The sequence below is a fragment of the Artemia sp. Qi Xiang Cuo genome, chromosome 1 (genome assembly GCF_049724085.1).
Source record: "Artemia sp. Qi Xiang Cuo chromosome 1, ASM4972408v1, whole genome shotgun sequence".
Taxonomy (NCBI): Eukaryota; Metazoa; Arthropoda; class Branchiopoda; order Anostraca; family Artemiidae; genus Artemia; species Artemia sp. Qi Xiang Cuo.
In genome coordinates, this window is record NC_142794.1 from 100,449,800 (window position 1) to 100,464,868 (window position 15,069).

Genomic DNA, 15,069 nt, shown 5'->3' on the forward strand with positions numbered 1-15,069 from the left:
TTTTCCATTGCATCTATAAACTGTTCCGCAGTTGCCAATCCATATCTTGGAAGCTTTTCATTAAACTGACAACATTTCTTTTGGATATTACTATGAAGCTTTGCCAAAGAATTTTTAGCCGACTTTTCAACAGCATCCGCTCTTTCAAAGAGAATTTTAAACTGTAATTTTGAATACTTTTCGTGATCCTGGTAAAACATGCGTAAAATGTTTCTCAATTTACGATGATCAACCTTCATTTTTGCCATCTTCTTGTATTTCTGAATGTAATTTTTCCGTTTGTCCTTATGCGTTCTTCGGTAAAACCTCGCAGAGAATTTAATTTTTTCATTATAGCTTTTGTCACCCCAGTATCTACTCATTATTCTGGTAGCAACTTTTTTCTTATGTTTGTTTCGTTAATCTTCATCATTATCATACCGTTCCTTGCTCTTTTGTCTAGCCTGTTCAAATCTTGCTTCTCTGTAATCTTTATCATTATCATACCGTTCCTTGCTCTTTTGTCTAGCCTGCTCAATTGTTGCTTCTCTATAAAGTTTATCATTGTGATAAAGCTCCTTGATCTTTTGTCTAGCCTGCTCAATTCTTGCTTCTCTGTAATATTCATCATTATCATACCGTTCCTTGCTCTTTTGTCTAGCCTGCTCAATTGTTGCTTCTCTGTAATCTTCATCATTACCATACCGTTCCTTGATCTTTTGTTTGGCTGTCTCAATTTTTGCATGTCTATAATTTTCATAATTGTGATAACACATCTTGCTGTTTTGTTTTGCTCTCTCAATTATTACTTCTAGATACGCCTGGTCTGTTGAATACCTTTTCTTTTTTCTTTTCAAGTTACTATCTCTGTTGTTTGTGTAGTACTGTTTTTTCAACTTGAGTGCAGCTTGCTTGATTGAAACCATTATGTAATTATGAATGAGAACATTTACAGTTCTGACGCTTCTTATATACTAATTATGACGTCACGGCGTAATGATTTTATTCCATGTTGACGTCATGGCACAATGATATTATTTCATGACGTCTTCAGAAACCACAACATAATATCGTGTTTTTCTATTCACGTCATAGCACTAATATAAAGCTATGACGACATTCATTATTTATCTAGTAGGGTTTCAGACAAGGTAATTCTAATGATGTACTTTTGTTTTGATCTGACTCTATTTTTAGGAGTTTTGTTATATTTCTTAGCATTGGACTGATCGTCTCCTACTAGGTTGCTAGTTACTGCTGCAACCCAGATTCACATATATATTATTTATGAGAGGCAGCCTGGCCAAGTGGTCCAAGGCACTGGTGTTAGCCACCAGTCTCTTCGGAGGCGTGGGCTCAAATCTTACCGCTGGTATACGATTATGTTTGAAATACTGCAGTGTGAGAAGACATCAAAAATGCAGTTTTTGGTGGAAAAATTTATTCACTTTTAGAAATAATTTATTTTAGTTACGAAAGGTTATTAACCCAATCAATTTCCTTTAAAATGAGCCATTGAACAACTCTCTACGATGTTCCAGTGCCAAGCTATCTCTGGATACAAAAGAAAAAAAGAAAAAAAGAAAGAAAAAAATATCCTGTTTAGGCAGAATGTTGTAGTAGCTGCCACTTTTCTTGATTTTCAAGCCAATATATTTCCCTTGCTGTTCAAGCCAAGGGACAGAAAGTTTCCTATACAGGGGTTTCGGACAAGGCGGTTCTAATGGTGTACTCTTTGTTTTGATCTGACTCCTCTGTTAGGAACTATGGGTTTTAATATTTCTTAACATTGGACGTGATCGTCTCTTACTAGGTTGCTAGCTACCGCTGCAATCCGGATCTTCTATGGAAAAATTTAGAGCAGAACATTAAATTTTTTATGTCTTTGAGAAATTAAGAACTGAAGAGGAAGCTTATTTCATTTTCTTTGGTAAATTTCAGAATTGTGCAAAATTTTTCTCTTCTTTAAGAAAATTCAGAAGAGAAATCAGAAGAGTGTAGCTCCTTATCGTCATTTCAAATCTCGGTTGTTTTATTTTAATGTAAATTTGTGTAGTACTGTTTTTTAAACTTGCATGTAGCTTGCTTTGATTTAACCATTATTTAATCATTAGCTGATTTTTTTTTTTTGTAAATAACAATTCTTTAGAATCAAATTGGGGAACGCAAATTTAGAAATATCATACAAGCTACATTCTCTATACCTGAGAGAGCCAAGACAAAACACTGAAAACGAAACTTCAAATCTTGCATTTGAAATAGTATCAGATTTATAATTAATATTATAACCAGTTATACCCAAATAAAGTTGACTCAAGGAAGAAATGCTTTCGCCGTGCCACCAATAACCTGACGACAGAGCGGGCAGGTTGCTAAGGCAGAAGTACAGCTGGAACAAGATGTAAGATGGCCGCATGGCAAAAATATGACTTCGATTCGCTTGTCCAGACATACTTTACACTTATATCGTTCTTCAATTGCTTCTTCAAACTTGTCCACATCCATTGCTTCTTCAAGCCTTCTTCTTGGAGAGATGACATTTACTATGACCGGAGGCTCACCAGGTGGAATCTCATTGGGCTGTGGAGCAGAAGCCCCATACCACTCTGGAGAGCTGTCCTCACCACCTTCGGCATTGGAACGAGGATCGGCTAACACGGCTGATTCTTCTGGTAGCTGATACCAACTGGTGGGTTCTGAAGCTTCTGGCTCTCGGAATGCCGATGATCCAAATTCCTGGTGAATTTCTGAGACATCGCGAATTCTTATTCCTGGCAAATTCGTTTCTGTTCTACTAGGAGGAACACTAGGAATTCTAAATTCATCGCGAATTCTTATTCCTGGCAGATTCGTTTCTGTTCCACTTGAGGAGGGGACAGAGGATGAAGTCTCGACTTGCTGATCGGGTATTTCAAGGGCAGCAATAATCAAAGCAGCAACCACCGTAAATCCTTGGCCTGTTCTCTTCAACTGATTCAAAATAGCTTGTCTCACTTTGGTAGCTTCTACAACTTCCATTGCCATCTTGGCCACGGATCCTTCAATTTCTTTCTTCAGTTTTTCTTCCAACCTTCTTTTACTTTCAGTGTTTTTGGCCTCTGCTTTCCTTTTAAGTAACTCTTTGACTTCCTTAATAAATTCATCTCCCTTTGACAGAATTAAAAATACACAGTCACTAAACCACCTTGCATGTTCAACCCAGGGGTCATCTGTTTCCTCCCAGTTGCACAAACCTATATCCCAATGAAAACATTTCACCTTATCTGAATCTCCCAGATAGAAAAATCCAGCTTCGGAAAGTTTGCGAGGATCCATCCGCTCATGGTAATGCCAATTAGCAAAAGTTTGTAACCTAGATTCAAAATTTGTTTTATCAGGGTGCTCAGGGCCTCTATGGGCATTAATTCTGAGGTTGGCCAGTGAATTGAGATGACTGTGAACTGATGTGACCAGTGGCTGCAAATTGATGCTAAGAAGGGCTGTACCACCACTTCGGAGAGAAAGATTATCCACTGCTAGTTGCCGGTTTCTCGATCTAATATATCGCTCAAAAATATCATAGCCTCCGGATACAGCAGGAGGTAAACTTATAAGTGGGGCTTCGGAGCCATTTGTAGCTTCAGCTGGAATGTTTCCAACATCACATCCCCGCACAAAGGGGCATATTTCAAAGTGTCTTCTATGTTCTTCCATAGGCACATCTCCTTCTTCCCAATGTCCAACCACCCGTGCACAAAAAGCACACTGAACCTGGTCACCATGGCCGACAAAAAAGAATCCAGCTTTAGCTAATTCTCTGGTGTCAATAAAATCCTTCGTCCACCATCCTCTTGAATTAAATGTCAGTAGTCTAACATCCTCTCGTTTAAGAGCTCGACGTTGTTCTTGTGACAATAAAGGGCGGGAGGAACTCATAGACAAAAATGGACAATCCAGGCTTAAGTTTAAGTGCCTAGCAATAGCTTGATCGTTACAATTCCAGTCACTAATTCTTTTTTTGCAGGAAAAACACTCCACTTCAGTACCTGTGCCTGTGTAATATTAACATTGGACGTGATCGTCTCTTACTAGGTTGCTAGCTAACGCTGCAACCCGGATTTAACACATTGTGTTTGAATATAACTCTAAAAGCATACACTGTAGTTAAGTGGCATATACCAGTTAGTATAGGCAAGAGTTCGTTCCTTATTATATAACTAAGTTCAATGTATAAAGTGGTCTATTCTTCTGATGATCGTCTTTTAATATAACTTTACCATGAACTGTTTGATTACTTCACAAATCAAATATCTTTGGAGAGACTGCAGTGTCAAAAGAAATCAAAAATGCAGTTTCTAGTGTAAAAATTTATTCTGTTTTAAAAATAATTTGTTTTAATTGTAAAAGGTTTTTAACCCCATTAATTTCCGTTATAATGAGCCATTGAACAACTCTCTACGACGTTCCAGTGCCAAGCTATCTGTGGAATTACTAACCTATACTTTTATAATTAAGTAGCGCATACAATTTAGTATAGGCAAAAGGCCGTTCTTTATTATACCAGTGCCAAGCTATCTCTGGAAAAGAAGAAAAAAGAAAAAAAAATATCCCGTTTAGGCAGAATGTTGTAATAGCTGCCACTTTTCTTGATTTTCAAGCCAATATATTTCCCTTGCTGTTTCAAGCCAAGGGACAGAAAGTTTCCTATACAGGGGTTTCGGACAAAGCGGTTCTAATGGTGAACTTTTGAATTTGATCTGACTCCGTTGTTAGGAACTATGGGTTTTTATATTTCTTAACATTGGACGTGATCGTCTCTTACTAGGTTGCTAGTTACCGCTGCAACCCGAATATTTTTTACTTTTGGGCGTGATCGTCTTTTACTAGGTTGCTAGCTACCAATGCAACCCGGATCACATAATCAACATTTATAATGAGCTATATCAATTCTTTACGCGACACCTTCTATACAATGATTTCTTATTCAGTTACTATGGGTTACAGTTCGTTCCTTAATGTAACATCAAAAATACAGTTTTTAGTGGAAAAATTAATCCTGTTTTAAAAATATTTTTTTTTAGTTACAAAAGGTTTTTAATCCAATTAATTTTCTTTAAAATAAGTGATTGAACAACTCTCTACGATGTTCCAGTGCAAAGCTATATGTGGAAAAGAAGAAAGAAAAAAAGATGCCGTTTGTGGAGAATAACCTGGTTAAAGTCAATTTTCTTGAATTTCAAGCCAATATGTGTTCTTTGTTATTCAAGCCAAAGGACGGTAAGTTTGCTATATAGAAGTTTTGGACAAGGCGGTTCTATCAGTGTACTTCATGTTTTGATCTGAATCTTTTTTTTAGGAGCTATGGGTTTTTATATTTCTTAACATTGGACGTGATTTACTCTTACTAGGTTGCTAGCTACCGCTGCAACCCGGATAATTTGACAAGACATAGGTTACTAAGGGCAAGACTTCGTTCCTTACTATAATATTTTTAAACTTATAGTTACTATGAACTGTTTTACCTGGTGAGGCCCTATTAGGGTCTCAAAATCAAATTTCCTCCTGAAAAAATTGTTAAATTACGAGTGAGAATAAAGGCATCATTTTATGCATTCACTTTCATCATTCACTTTCAACATTAGTTAAAATTCTTTATTATGACCACCAACTGTTTGATTTAATACTTCAGCTACTATGGGTTACAGTTCGTTCCTTAATGTAAATTTTAGTTACAAAAGGTTTTTAACCCAATTAATTTCCTTTAAAATAAGCCATTGAACAGCTCTCTACGATGTTCCAGTGCCAAGCTATCTGTGGAAAAGAAGAAGAAGAAGAAAGAAAAAAATATCCCGTTTGTGGAGAATAACGTGGCTAAAGTCAATTTTCCTGATTTTCTAGCTAATATATTTTCTTTGTTATTCAAGCCAAAGGGCGGTAACTTTCCTTTATAGGGGTTTCGGAAAAAGCGGTTCTAATGGTGTACTTTTTGTTTTGATCTTACTCTTTTACTTAGGAATTAGGGGTTTTTATATTTCTTAACATTGGACGTGATAGTCTCTTACTAGGTTGCTAGCTACCGCTGCAGCCCGGATTGCTAGCTACCGCTGCAACCCGGATACCACTACATCGAGACACTGTGAAATTACAAACAGGAAAAAGCCTATGGCTTTTTCTTAATTGGAATAGTAAGAGACAATCTGGGTAATACCTATGATAATGACGTCATTGATCAATCTTGATCATGAAATTATATCTGATGAAACTTACATATTCTGCATTTACGATGAACCATATCTATCCTTTTATGTACTTGTAAGCTACCCCATGAGCCACCGTAAATCAGTTACTATTGGCGAGAAATCGTTCTTTACTGTAATCTAAATCATTAGTCTTACAAACACATTTACTAATAACCCTAACAGGCTCGTTTTCGCCATAATTGAAAAACATTGCTTTTCCTTCGCTTTTGATATGTATGCTTGTATATATATTTTTATTGCTGCTACATAAACTGCAATTGCTCCTTCCAAAATTAATATACGAGTTTTCTAAGAAGTACGCCTCTGTATATTCACTGTGTTGTCGAACATTTTCCATTGCATCTATAAACTGTTCCGCAGTTGCCAATCCATACCTTGGAAGCTTTTCGTTAAACTGACAACATTTCTTTTGGATATTACTATGAAGCTTTGCCAAAGAATTTCTAGCCGACTTTTCAACAGCATCCGCTCTTTCAAAGAGAATTTTAATCTGTAATTTTGAATACTTTTCGTGATCCCGATAAAACATGCGTAAAATGTTTCTCAATTTACAAAGATCAGTCTGAATTTTTGCCATCTTCTTGTATTTCTGAATGTAATTTTTCCCTTTGTCCTTATGCGTTCTTCGGTAAAACCTCGCAGAGAATTTAATTTTTTCATTATAGATTTTGTCACCCCAGTAACGCTCCTTGATCTTTTGTTTGGCTGTCTCAATTTTTACTTCTCGATACACCTGGACGGTTGAATACCATTGCTTTTGGTTTTTCTTATATTTGATGCGGTAATCTTCATCATTGTGATAACTCTCCTTGATCTTTTGTTTGGCTGTCTCAATTTTTGCATGTCTATAATCTTCATCATTGTGATAACACATCTTGCTGTTTTGTTTTGTTCTCTCAATTATTACTTCTCGATACGCCTGGTCGGTTGAATACCTTTGCTTTTCTCTTTTCAAGATACTATCTCTGTTGTTTGTGTAGTAATGTTTTTTCAACTTGCGTATAGCTTGCTTCGATCTAACCATTATTCTAATCAAGAATGAGAGAATTTACATCTTTTTCGTTCTTAAGTAGTAATTATGACGTCACGGCGTAATGATTTTATTGACGTCATGGCGCAATGATATTATTTCATGACGTCATCAGAAACAACAATATCATTTCGTGTTTTTCTATTCACGTCATAGTTCTAATATAAAGCTATGACGACATTCATTATTTATCTATTAGGGTTTCAGACAAGGTAGTTCTAATGATATACTTTTGTTTTGATCTTACTCTATTTTTAGGAGTTTTGGGTTTTTATATTTCTTAGCATGGGACTGATCGTATCTTACTAGGTTGCTAGCTACTGCTGCAACCCAAATTATAAGAGGCAGCCTGGCCGAGTGGTCCAAGACACTGGTGTTAGCCACCAGTCTCTTCGGAGGCGTGGGTTCAAATCCTACCGCTGGTATACGATTATGTTTGAAAGACTGTAGTGTGAAAAGACATCAAAAATGCAGTTTTTGGTGGAAAAATTTATTCTCTTTTTGAAATAATTTATTTTAGTTACTATAGATTTTTAACCCAATTAATTTCCTTTAAAATGAGCTATTGAACAACCCTCTACGATGTACCAGTGCCAAGCTATCTGTGGAAAAGAAAAAAGAAGAGAGAAAAAAATATCCCGTTTGGGGAGAATAACGTGGTTAAAGTCAATTTTATTGATTTTCAAGCCAATATATTTCCCTTGCTGTTCAAGCCAAGGGACAGAAAGTTTCCTATACAGGGGTTTCGAACAAGGCGGTTCTAATGGTGTCCTTTTTGTTTTGATCTGACTCCTTTGTTAGGAACTATGGGTTTTTATATTTCTTAACATTGGACGTGATCGTCTCTTACTAGGTTGCTAGCTACCGCTGCAACCCGGATATTATTTCATGACGTCTTCAGAAACCACAAAATAATTTCGTGTTTTTCTATTCACGTCATAGCTCTAATATAAAGCTATGACGACATTCATTATTTATCTAGTAGGGTTTCAGACAAGGTAGTTCTAATGATTTACTTTTGTTTTGATCTGACTCTATTTTTAGGAGTTGTGGGTTTTTATATTTCTTAGCATGGAACTGATCGTCTCTTACTAGGTTGCTAGCTACTGCTGCAACCCAAATTATAAGAGGCAGCCTGGCCTTGTGGTCCAAGGCACTGGTGTTAGCCACCAGTCTCTTCTGAGGCTTGGGTTCAAATCTTACTGCTGGTATACGATTATGTTTGAAAGACTGCAGTGTGAAAAGATATCAAAAATGCAGTTTTTGGTTGAAAAATGTATTCTCTTTTAAAAATAATTTATTTCAGTTACTATGGATTTTTAACCCAATTAATTTCCTTTAAAATGAGCTATTGAACAACCCTCTACGATGTTCCAGCGCCAAGCTATCTGTGGAAAAGAAAGAAAAGAGAAAAAAAGAAAAAAATATCCCGTTTAGGCAGAATGTTGTAGTAGCTGCCACTTTTCTTGATTTTCAAGCCAATATATTTCCCTTGCTGTTCAAACCAAGGGACAGAAAGTTTCCTATACAGGGGTTTCGGACAAGGCGGTTCTAATGGTGTATTTTTGTTTTGATCTGACTCCTCTGTTAGGAACTATGGGTTTTTATATTTCTTAACATTGGACGTGATCGTCTCTTACTAGGTTGCTAGCTACCGCTGCAACCCGGAAAGACGAGTCTCAAAAAATCAAGTAGCCAGCTAATTCCATTGTATGCAATTGTTTGTTATTCCAATGATCGTCTTTTATCGTAATAATTGACAAATCAGTTACTAAGAGCGAGAGATCGTTCTTTACTGTAATCAGTTACCACTTGGGTTTTCTTTTATGCTATATCATTACAAACAGGAAAAAGCCTACGGCTTTTTCTTCTTTTAAATAGTATAAGAGACGAACCTCAAGTGTACTACCCCTGGAACCACCATTTATTAGTTACTATGGATGAGAGATCGTTCTTTACTGTAGCAACCCAGATAACCTTTACTATAATTAAGTGGCGTATAATATTTAGCATAGGTAAGAGGTCGTTCTTTATTATAATGCATCATCATCCTTATGATGATTTATTAATTAATGCTTATTAAGATTATTACAACAACCCGGATACTAAACTGATTACAAACAGGAAAAAGCCTACGGCTTTTTCTTCTTTGAAATAGTAAGAGACGAACCTCAAACAATCAAGTAGCTAACTAATTCCAATGTATGCAATTGTTTGTTGTTCATAATGATCGTCTTTTAATGTAACTATACAGGGCTTTCAGACAAGGCAGTTCTAATGGTGTACTTTTTGTTTTGATCTGACTCCTTTTTTAGGAGCTATGGGTTTTTATATTTCTTAACATTGGACGTGATCGTTTCTTACTAGGTTGCTAGCTACCGCTGCAACACGGATTTTTAGGAGCTATGGGTTTTTATATTTCTTAACATTTGACGCGATCGTCTCTTACTAGGTTGCTAGCTACCGCTGCAACCCGGATATAAGTGAGAGTTCCTCTTTTCTATTATAATACGGTGCAACCCAGATCTTCAGTTACTACGGGCTACAGATCGGTCTTTACTGTAATTGGACGTGATCGTCTCTTACTAGGTTGCTAGCTACCGCTGCAACCCGGATTTTCAAAAAATGGAAGTAGGATTCGGCATCAGGAGAGTCACCACAATGGTGAAAAACTATATAAATGCCCAAATTGTCAAAAGAAATTCGCAAGAAAGGATAGTTTAATTCTGCATGAAAGATGCCATGATGAAAAAAATTCATATACATGCGCACAATAGTGAAAAACCATTTTTGTGTGACGTTTGGGGAAAACAATTCGCCTACGACACATGGTTAAGAAGTCATAAGACAAGCCGCAATGGTGAAAAACCATATGAATGTGAAGCATGTAAAAAGAAATAAACTCGAAACTTTTCCTTAGAAAAGCATAAAAGAACCCACAATGGGGAAAACAGTAGTGTGTTGTTATCAATTTTAGGAGATGCTCTCCCTTTTCCCATATTATTCCCAGGACATGCCCTCTAACGTCACAGCATCCCTGTTTTCTAGCGGACGGCTGAAACTTAGTTTTTCAATTAAAATTTATCAAGTAGCTAAGTCCAATGTATGCAATAATTTTTTATTCCAATGATCATCTTTTAATGTAATCTTTAATTTAATGTAAACGATCGGGGTTCGATTTCCCGTTGTAGGGAATTTTTAATTTATTGACTTTAAATATAATTTTACAAGCATACACTATAGTTAAGTGACCTATGCCAGTTAGTATAGGCAAGAGTTCGATCTTAATTATATTTTTCTTAAAATAGTTTGTTTTAATTACAAAAGGTTTTTAACCCCATTAATTTCTTTTAAAATGAGCCATTGAACAACTCTCTACGATGTTTCAGTGCCATGCCATCTGTTGAATTACTAACCTATACTATAATTAAGTGGCGTATAAAATTTAGTATAGGCAAGAGGTCGTTCTTTATTATAAAAATATCCCGTTTAGGCAGAATGTTGTAGTAGCTGCCACTTTTCTTGATTTTCAAGCCAATATATTTCCCTTGCTGTTGAAGCTAAGGGACAGAAAGTTTACTATACAGGGGTTTCGGACAAGGCGGTTTTAATGGTGTACTTTTGAATTTGATCTGACTCCTTTTTTTTAGGAACTATGGGTTTTTATATTTCTTAACATTGGACTTGATCGTCTCTTACTAGGTTGCTAGCTACCGCTGCAACCCGGATTAAAGGTAGAACTCTTTCTAATTGATTACAAACAGGAAAAAGCCTACGGCTTTTTCTTCTTTGAAATAGTAAGATACTAGCCTCAAACAATCAATTAGCTAACTAAATCAAATGTATGTATTGGGTTTTTATTCCAATGACCGTCTTTTGGTGGAAAATTTTAATATATTGACCTTAAATATAATAACTGTACTAGCCTATACTATAGTTAAGTGGCCTATAAAATTTAGTATAGGCAAGAGGTCGTTCTTTATTATAAAAAATAAAACTACTAAGGGATTCAAATTATGCCATTACCTGGAAGGCTGACGGAACAAGGTATATGATGTTGATACAAGAAGATAAAGTTTATTTGGCCGACAGAGACTTTGCAATTTTTAAGTTGGTAGCAAAATTTTACTCAAGGGGCTTGGAACCACTTCGAGATACATTATTAGATGGTGAATTTGTGACAGATAAATCCAAAGAAAAGGATCCAAAGGATGGGAGGACTATTGAAGTTGAAATTTACAATTTTCTCATTTACGATATAATATCCTATAACGGTGATAACGTTGGAGAGCAGTTCTTTTTGGAGCGACTGGATTTCATTCAGACACGGATCGTGAAGCCCAGAGATGAAGCCAAGAGAAATAAATTAATAATCAAAGGGCAAGAGTCTTTTAGGATCATGAAGAAGGAATACTTCCAGTTGAAGAAGAAGGAGAAGGTTTTTAAAGGTGGATCTTTCATTAGACAAGTGGCACATGACACAGATGGACTCATATTTCAACCAGTTGACGAGTCATATACATTTGGGCAATGGAATACTTTATTGAAATGGAAAGAGCCAGAACACAACTCTGTTGATTTTAGGTTGGAAATTGTTGAAGAGAATGGAAGAGGAATGCTGCCTCAGAAAAAAGGATATTTAATGGTGATGGAAAGTGGGAAAGAAGTTCGATTTGGACCTCATCATATTGATTTGAAAGGACAGAAAGAGTTGAAAGAATTGAAGGAAAAAATAATTGAATGTCGTGTCCTTAGTGGACCTAATGGACCTGCTTGGCAGTTTATGAGACCAAGAATGGATAAGTCATTTCCCAACGCCACCAGCACGGCTCAATCTGTACTTAACAGTATTCGTTATCCAGTGACAGAGGAAGATTTAAGAAGGTTTATTGACGGACTTCCTGAAGAATTGAAGATGAGTGGTAAACCTGAGGATCATAGTCAACACCGATCTCAGCAGCATTTAAAATAGGAACTTTTTTTTCTAAACTCTGGACCAGTCCAGAAATTGAGATATAGTATTTATGGTTGATTTTATCTTGCCGATGTATAATTAGAAGAAATATTTTTTATATACAAGATTGCATTATTTTGTGAAGCCTGAATATATTTAAACTTCAAGAAAAAAAAATGATTGAAGCTTAGTAGAAATCGTTGTTAGGAATCGGAAAAAAGACACAGTATGAAAAAACATTAAATTGCTTAAAGAGCAAAAACTGATAATTGCAAAACTATTTGTATATATTTTAACAAGGGATTACAACAATAAAAGAAAACGAAAAGTTTGAAGCTTAGTAGAAATAGTTGTTAGAAAAAAAATCATTGCTGAATTTCTTTTCATATAAATATACGCAGCGTCTTTTTAAGACATGAAAAAAGAGTTAAAACATTTCTAAGTTCAGTTCAGAATAGCTAAAGTTGTTATGCAAACTGCAAAAATATTTGCGGTGCCTGAGCAACAATTTCAATGTTTTTATTCAAACTAGAAAATTACCTGAAAGTTTTAAAATTAGTTGTTGTTTTTTTTTTTTTAGATAAAAAGCGCCTCGCTAAGTGATTAAGCTTACATGTTTGAACACAACCAGTAATATAATGTCAGTAGGAAGGCCAAAAAAACGAAAATTCGCAATTATTACAAATAATGATTCTCTATTTCGACAAGGGATTACAACAATTCAAAAATCTAAAAAAAAAAGAAAACCAAAAGTTTGAAGCTTAGTAGAAATTGTTATTGGAAATTGGACTTGCTTGAATAATCAAATATCTTTGAAAAGGACGCAGTATGAAAAGACATTAAATTGCGTAAGACAAAAAAACTGGTAGTTGGAAAAATATTTTTGCATATTTTTTAACAAGGGATTACAACATTTTAAAAACCTTAAAAAAGAAACCAAAAATCTGAAGCTTAGTAGATATCGCTGTTAGAAATCGGACTTGCTTGAATAATCAAATATCTTTGAAAAGGACGCAGTATGAAAAGACATTAAATTACGTAAGACCAAAAACTGGTAGTTGCAAACATATTTTTGTATATTTTAAAAAGGGATTACAACAATTCAAAAACCTTAAAAAAGAAAACCAAAAGTCTGAACCTTAGTAGATATCATTGTTAGAAATTGGATTTGCTTTAATAATCAAATATCTTTGAAAAGGACAGTATGAAAAGACATCAAATTGCGTAAGACCAAAAAACTGGTAGTTGCAATAATATTTTTGTATATTCTAACAAGGGATTACAACATTTTAAAAACCTAGAAAAAGAAAACCAAAAATCTGAAGTTTAGTATATATCGTTGTTAGAAATCGGACTTGCTTTAATAATCAAATATCTTTGAAAAGACTTCAAAAAAACCAGCAAACTGTTTCAAATTGTCTGCAGCTAGAAGACAAGCGACAATGAGAATCTATATGTAGAATTTTGTCGCGTGCCTTGTGCCGGGGCCCGGCGGCGAAGCCGCCGGGCTCCCGCTACTATATATATCTACTAGCTTTATAAGTGAGCAATAATTGTGTATGTATTAGTAGCGGGGCCATAAGGCTTTCTACGACATGCCCTCCCTTTTCCATTGAATTTCTACGGCTTGCCCTCTGACGTTATGGCACCTCTGTTTCTAGGCGACATTCCCGCCCTTGGCAAGAGTTCAAAGGTTAGGTGACACACCCCCTTTGTTTTTCTACAACATAAATATCCCTTTTCCCATAGGATTTCTACGGTATGCCCTCTGACGTCACGTGACACACCTGTACAATATGGTCACCTGTTTCTAGGCGACATTCCAGCCCTTGGCAAGAGTTCAAAGGTTAGGTGACACACCCCTGGCAAGTTTCCCAGAGATATTTGCTTGGAATGTGGTTCTTGTAATAGAAAAGTAGTAATAAAAGGGAACTTATGACATCGCAGCGCACACCCCCGCTTCAAGCATATGTTATACCACGCGCCACACCCTCTCCATTAAAGGGTCAGATAAGTGGAGCTACTACCCCCTCGTACTTGCGCAGCGCTGTCACCTGTTATATTAAAGGGAAAACACTTGGCAAGACTCCATGACACAACCCTCTGGTCTCCAATGACGTCATACGACTTACCCCGTTTCAGACGGACAGGTCTAATATGCTTGAAGCAATTTGTGTAACCCTACCACAGGAACCCATGGGGGAATCCCCACTTGTAACGTAATGACGGCTTACACATAACTTAATGGCAGTACACACTTTACGTAATAATTACGCATCCACCACTGCCAAATAATACCATTTTGACAATTTTCGCCGAAAACCCCCAAGACATTTTCTTTTTCGGCGTTTCTTTTTTTGCCCAAAGCCCCCAAAGCTTTTTTCATTAACTTAATGACGGTACAAACTTTACTTAATGATTGCGCATCCATCACTGCCAGATATTACCATTTTGACATTTTTCGCCCAAAAGCCTTTCTTTTTCGGCGTTTCTTTTTCGTTCGAAACACCATTCTTTTTTTTTCTAGAGTCCTTGACCCCGCCAGGACTCGAAAGGTCATTCCATTCTAGTGGTACAGCGCTACAAGCAAGTCGTCCATGAAACCCTTATCAATATTTTGTATCTTGAACAATATTCAAAAAAATAAACTATTGCACGACACCTGAGATTCCCCATTTGTTGGCACGCATTAAAACCAGGTGTTTACATCAAAATTTGGCACTTACTTGAAATAACATCTATTTCCAGGGGACATTTGCTTTCAAGATATTAATAAAGGGTAAATGTGTGTCTTACTCGTGCAAGGGATTATGTCTAAAAAACACAGATACTGTAAATGAAAACAAATTGATAAGCAATAAAAAATG

General features: G+C 36.0%; 2 protein-coding genes across 2 annotated transcripts; one reads left to right on the plus strand and one right to left on the minus strand.

The window, feature by feature from the left end:
* Positions 1-2,238: 2,238 nt before the first annotated feature.
* On the minus strand, positions 2,239-4,017 carry LOC148956998 (putative inhibitor of apoptosis; the record flags this gene model as incomplete). Its single annotated transcript, XM_089092757.1, has 2 exons — positions 2,239-2,743; positions 2,825-4,017. Coding segments are annotated over 2 exons (1,644 nt in total), but the record flags the coding sequence as incomplete, so codon positions are not given.
* A 7,228-nt stretch (positions 4,018-11,245) lies between these two features.
* LOC148956999 (mRNA-capping enzyme-like) lies at positions 11,246-12,220 on the plus strand (the record flags this gene model as incomplete). Its single annotated transcript, XM_089097202.1, has 1 exon — positions 11,246-12,220. A coding segment is annotated over one exon (975 nt), but the record flags the coding sequence as incomplete, so codon positions are not given.
* Positions 12,221-15,069: the final 2,849 nt, after the last annotated feature.